This window comes from Aptenodytes forsteri, unplaced genomic scaffold, assembly GCF_000699145.1.
Source record: "Aptenodytes forsteri isolate BGI_AS27 unplaced genomic scaffold, ASM69914v1 Scaffold18, whole genome shotgun sequence".
NCBI lineage: Eukaryota > Metazoa > Chordata > Aves > Sphenisciformes > Spheniscidae > Aptenodytes > Aptenodytes forsteri.
Genome location: NW_008795135.1, coordinates 541,834 through 548,251, shown reverse-complemented (window position 1 = coordinate 548,251; position 6,418 = coordinate 541,834). Strand labels below are relative to the sequence as shown.

General features: G+C 40.7%; 1 protein-coding gene across 1 annotated transcript in view; it reads right to left on the bottom strand.

Annotated features, from left to right (window-relative positions):
• Nucleotides 1-6,418, bottom strand: part of SLCO5A1 (solute carrier organic anion transporter family member 5A1) — a 92,537-nt gene that overhangs the window by 48,628 nt on the left and 37,491 nt on the right. Inside the window, exon 3 of the mRNA XM_009278422.2 lies at nt 4,407-4,539. Coding sequence (XP_009276697.1) covers nt 4,407-4,539 — 133 coding nt within the window. The remainder of the gene's footprint in view (nt 1-4,406; nt 4,540-6,418) is intronic.

Here is a 6,418-nt window from a genome sequence, read left to right as displayed (position 1 = left end):
TCTTGGAGCTGGCTGGCATTGGCTCTGTCAGACATAGGGGAAGCTTCTAGCAACTTCTCACAGAAGCCAGCCCTGTAGCCCCCCTGCTACCAAAACCTTGCCACGCAAACCCAATACAAGGACAATTTTTACTTTTTTTGTACATCCTTTACACTTAAAAAAGGAAGCTACTACAGGAAGCTACTAAGTATATATTTGTTCAAACATTAAACATTTAAAAGTATTGAGTAGACAGGATTACTTGCACAAGAAACAAAAACATTTGGCCTCATATTTGTAATGCAAAGATATTGCAAACTGTAATTTTAAATGAAGGCAAATTCATATGCATGTGTGGTAAATGGTTATGCAAAGGCAATCACCAAACAGCCAGCCATGTGTAACACCATTTTTGTTAGAAAGATTGTACAGGGAGCTTTTGCGAGGCAAATCTAAGTGACTGAAAGTTTTGACTAGTTTTGATATTATGTAAACAGAAAATCCTCTATTCATTTATTTTAGCTGATAACATACATGGATTAGAAAGCAGACTTTTAGGAGGATTAGTCAGCACTACCAGACACGGAATGAATCGGTAGACTGTATACAAATGTAGTAATATCCCTTTCAGGATCTCAAAGGCACTGATCAAAGAAACAATCTGTGGCAATAATACGCAGAAATCTGAAACCACCCACTCAGCAGGAAACAGCAAAGGAGACAGGGGCCCCGTGATGTAGGACGAGATGAAATTCAAATCCAAAGGGACGATTATGGTAGCATACCGAGTGCTGGGGATGTCACAAATGCAGCACTGGATGCAATTATCTGCACCATCTACACTTCACATCTTCCTGGAGAAATATCAAAGAATTGGAAAACAGACAAAAGATGGTATCAGAAATAATAAGGACACCTACAACGGGAAACGAGAGGTCAGAACCGGATGTGTATTAATTAAAAAGCCCGTGATTTTCTGTCTTCTAAAGTCAAAGAAAATATGCAGGAGAATACCTCAAAGGCATCTGCACAAGCCCTAGGACCTCAAATAAAAGCAATTAAAGCTAAGGAAGGACCAGACAGTGCTGAAGGAATTCCTTTAAACTTCTTGTGTGGAATGCCGATGAAAGACTGTATGGGAAGATCCAAGTATTAAACAGATTCAGAACTAGGCAAACACTCAGAAAAATGTCAGCAAAAGAAAATTTGATTCAAAGCACCTGACAGACCGCCAAGGGCTACTCCACAACTAATGAGATCCCTATATAGCACATTAACAGTTCTCAAAGACAACAACATGATGGATGATTTCTAACAGATATCCCAACAGTTACCACATTTGAATAAAAAGCAGTTTTAAACATTTGATGGGCTGGCATAGACAGCTGGGCTGTAATTTAGCCCAGAGCACCTACAGAAAGCCCAGGTGTGCAAAACCCAGGAGCGCAAACCCAAGTTCTGTGAAACTCAAGGAAGAATCAGATCAGAAATAACCCTGAGAAATAACCACTTACTTTGTTTATCAGGCTTCACAGGAAAGAAACCAAGTTACCTGTCCTGCATATATGCAACATACCTCTTAGAAAGGAACAGCTTAAGTAAAAAATAGACTTTACTGTAATTTCTGTTGCCATAAATCATAGTTGCTGTACTTACTATTTTGTCTGTAATCATTACCTCCTTTAATAATGGAATTTTTCCATTGGGTCCCTGCAATAAGTTATGTTAGAAAACTTACAGAAATAATAAAGGAAAGATGAGAATCAAAAACACTAATTCACTTCAAAGGAGACATGGCTGAGAAATCTCAAATATGACTGCCTGTTAACTTATCTCAACTGCACCCTACTTTTAAAAAGCATGTCAGCTGAAGTAAGTGCTAGACTACTCTTATAGTTCAAACTGTTAGATTACATAAATAAAAATAAACTTGGCTATGCAGCACTTCCCTCCAAGGAGAAAATGTCACGGTCCCAGAAAATAGATTTCAGTGGAATGAAAGTCTACACTTCCAGAGCTCTCTGCAACCGGGCAGTCAGTGAGCAGCAAGGGACAAAGGACCAATCCTCGCACCCTGAGAGTCTTCATTTTAATGGGTAGACAAAGCTTCAGAAAGAGGAAAGAGAATGAGGCGCAGATGCTATGAACACCATCAAACTTTTACGAGAGGCCACCACAGACTGTGAAACAAATTACCAGAGATCTGATAGCAGGGGATACTTTTTAGAAATTAAAGAGAGAAAAAATTGAGAGCGCCAAAAATGAAAAAGTAATACAAGGACCTGAAACACCCTTCAGAGAAAGCCAGTCTCTACAGATTTAATCAATATGATGGAAAAAGGAAACTGAATGACTTTTACTTTTCTATGCTGGCTAGAATGTGACTCGCCTGCTGAGATTCTATGACAGCCCATTTCCTGCCCTTGCTTCAGTCATATTTGCATCACTTCTGCTGGCACCCCTGTGCAAAATGGAAATCACCAAGATACTTTGTTCAGGTGACATTAAACATTGGAGATCCATAAAATGCATTTAGCAATTTGACATAAAATCTTCCAAATGCCCAAACTAGGCTCTTTTCCCTATTTTGCTTGCAAGGCCTGGTACAGTAGATATTCTCAAAGCCTGCCCACAAAAATGGTTGTAAGAGGTGACTTCTCACAACTCTTGCTATGGAGCTCGCTGGTTACAGCATTCTGGTAGGTTGCCAGGGATCCATCCCTGGCACTGGGCATCCATCCCTGCCACTCACTCTTTTGAGGGAGGATAGTTAAACTTGTAATTCATGAGCAAGGACAGGCACTTTTTTGCCTGATCTCTCTGATGCATTTGGCTATGACAACATTGCACATATATCCAAGCTAGCTTTAAACGAGCAGTAGTGGCCATCCATCTCCTGCAGCACAGACCTTGGTGCAAATGGCCCGAGAAGTGGCAAACTGATGTGTCCGTGCTGCTTTGGTTCTTTTACCTTCACCTGAGCTGTTTAAGTTAAAACTCACACAGATATGCCTACACTACAAGGCAGCTACATCAGTGGTTGCATTATAAATAAAGTCAAAAGTAAAGCTTACCCCACATTTGTATAGCCCCACTGATTTCAATTATTAAATATATTTATGGGCCAGTTCATGATTTCTGTTGAAAAGTACTGAGCAGATGCTGACTATCAGTTCTGACATGTCCTTAAAAACACATGAAACATGAGAGTTTTACGAAGAACGTATAATATTTTGCTTTGATTTCTAATCTTTTATTCAAGAATAGTCAAAGCACATTTTTAACACCACAGCACATTCACATGACAAATCTTTTCTGTGAGATAAGTCAGTATATACATGAGAGCACAGAGTCGTTAACCCCAAGGTCATAGGTTAACTGAGCACTCAGGTTTGCCTTTCTTTTGCTGAAAATTCGGCTAGACAGTCCTGTGCAGCAATGCTCTTGGACTAAGTAAGACAAATAAACCAGTGATAAATCTTCAAAGGCTTAAGAACACTCCAAAGAGAGAATTTTTCACATCAAACTGTCAGGAGAGATCACTGCAGGATAAATAGAAACGGATACGATCTGACTGCAATGGCACAGTGACAAACACTAATCCAGTGCATGAGAACTGACGCTGCACCCTACACCTAGAAAGTAGAGGTCTCCTCCTGCGATAATGAACTTAAGTCTTTTCTGGACTTGCATAAAAATTTCAAGGCAAATTTATGAATTATCTGAGAAAACCCAGTTAAAGCCTCCTCAAGACCTGCTTCCTCAAAGAGACATTTCCAAGGAGGCCACATATCAAAGGCTGCCCAAAGACATCAGCTAACGATTACGGCTGTTAATCTCAGCACTGCTGGAAGCCTACTATTTACTAGAGAATAATGTGATGGTTTACATCATCTGCTGCCTAAACACGAGCCATCACCCTGAGAAACAAGACTGGAAAGGACATGTTCTGACCCCATCCTACCTCCTTCTCCTAGACCAGGGTAAACAAAGTCTACCATTTCTCATCTGGACAGCAGAGCTCAGCGTTTCGTGCTGCCTGCTCTGGAAAACCAAAGAGGGGATTAATCCACCTTCCAGCAGGGAGGGCTCGGCCCTGGGCAGCAGTGATCCCCAATGGCCTCCTGCAACATGGATATTCTGTCCTGCCATCCCTGCGCTGAGCGCTGTCAGTCAGCACCCACAGTGGTCAGAGACAGCCCTGGAGCAGCCAAAAGAGGAGGTTTTCCATGCAATGTGCCCATGCACTTCTGTGGCAAGCATTCCCTCTCTGTCAGAGGCTAGTGCGTAGTAATTGACAGAAACCTCCTCTTCCTTGGCCTCCTTCTACAACCTTAAACAAGCCCTCAAGGGTTACGATTTCCCAACCTGTCTCAATTCCCTACCAGCAATTTAGAGAGTAGTTTTGAAAAATGCTTGATCCTTACCAGTTTCCAATGAATCGGGGATCACTCTGGTCAATATAAACGGTTGTCCTAGGATCAACATAGAAACCAATAAGAAGTCCTCCTAGCAAGTATCCAGCTGCAGGACCGAGTGCTCCCATTACGTACATAATGGCTGAGGAAATAAAAGATCAGAGTCGTACATCAATAAAATGAATATTTCATTAGTTATTTACATGTAAAATCCAAAAGTCAAAGATGCTTCTTAAAGTATGGAGTTTTGTACCCTAAAACCTTCAGAGCCTTTTTTGCAACCTTCAAAGGCAGCAACTTCTGCATAAGTAACATATTGATATGAAAATTACTGCTTTCTGTACATTTTCAGTCAAATTATGGATGGAAGTATATATTACTTTGGTATTTTGGATGGAAAGCATACTTGACTTTGGCAATATTTTTCATATTTGGTAACATTTCCTTTGAATCAAAACAAAATTTAATACATAAATAGAAAAAATATAATTAATGGTAAGCAAACAGAAAAGCAAAGGATAACAATTGTATAAGACACCAAAGAACAAAGTACAACATTCCAGTTCAGCTACCATCAGACTAATACTGGGTTTAAAAGAATGATCAAAGAAATCAAATATTCCTATTTCAGAGACTGACAGAATTATGGTTTTATCTGTGTAGCCATGGACTTGCCCCTGTTTTACATACTGATACCAGCAGACCATATAGACTATATTTCCTGCAAGACTCCTGCCTTATTCAGAACATTTGATCTTTTAAATTTAAAATCTTAATGCTATTTTAAAAGAGATTTCCTAATTTAAAAAGCAAGTAAAATGAAAATAAGATTCTTGTGTGCAACCATACAGACACATTTTGCAACATCACCATGGTCTGAACATTGGATGACAGCAAAATCCTTGTAACTTGGAGTAACAGAATAGGAGATACCAACAGAAGGCTCCTATCTGCTGTGTCTTCTACAAGATACTCTTCAGAGTGCAGTCTCCAGTCCTTGTCCTTCAGCCATCCACACCAGGGCTTGTGTGAGAAAACATCGTGGCTCCCCTTTGGCTTGCATGCCAGTGCTGTCAGAAGCAAGGGAGAGACAGAGGCAAGGAAAGACTACATCTTAGCGTGGGGCCAAGACGCAACTGGACTGGGACCCAGAAAACCTTTCTGCACCTCCCAGTAGAGGCCTAGTTGTGAGACATCAGCAGGAACAGACAAAAACATCTGGTCTGTTTGCTGAAAAGAACTGAGTGCCAAGATTTAGGAATCCTCCTTTCATTCCCAGGTTTTGAAAGGTGGATAGTTTAATGGCTATAATTTGCCTTGCCCTCAAGTCTTGTCAATTCCACTCCTTTCCTTTTCTACTTCTGCAAATCCCGAATCAACTTTTGAAGTAAGCCAAGGTCAATTATCACAACCTTAAATTCAGACACCTTTTACAAGATGCATATTATCTTGACCACAACATCAAGACCATAGCCATCTTCCAAAGATTGTTCTCTTGTAAGGGACCAGCTGAATCAGCTGAATGTTCACAAGTCCATGGGGCCTCATGGGATTCATCCCAGAGTACTGAAGGAGCTAGTGGATGTTATGGCAGGACCCCTGTCGATCATCTACCAAAGGTCTTGGGAGTTTGGGTCCCTGCTGACTGGAAGCTAGCTAATGTTATTCCAATCTACAAAAAAGGCATGAGAGAAGACCCAGGGAACTACAGACCTGTTAGTCTAACCTCAGTTCCTGGAAAAATTATGGAGAAGATTTTATTGGGTACTATTGAAAGGCATTTAAAGAATAATGCAATCATCAGGCACAGTCAACATGGGTTCACAAAAGGCAAGTCCTATTTAACTAATTTGATATCCTTCTATGATAAGGTCACCTGCCTAGTGGATGAAGGGAAGGTGGTGGATATAGTTTTTCTGGATTTTAGTAAGGTTTTTGATACTGTCCCTCACAGCATCCTTCTGGACAAGTTGTCCAACTGTGGGATGAGCAGGTTCACGGTGCGCTGTGCGAAGAACTGA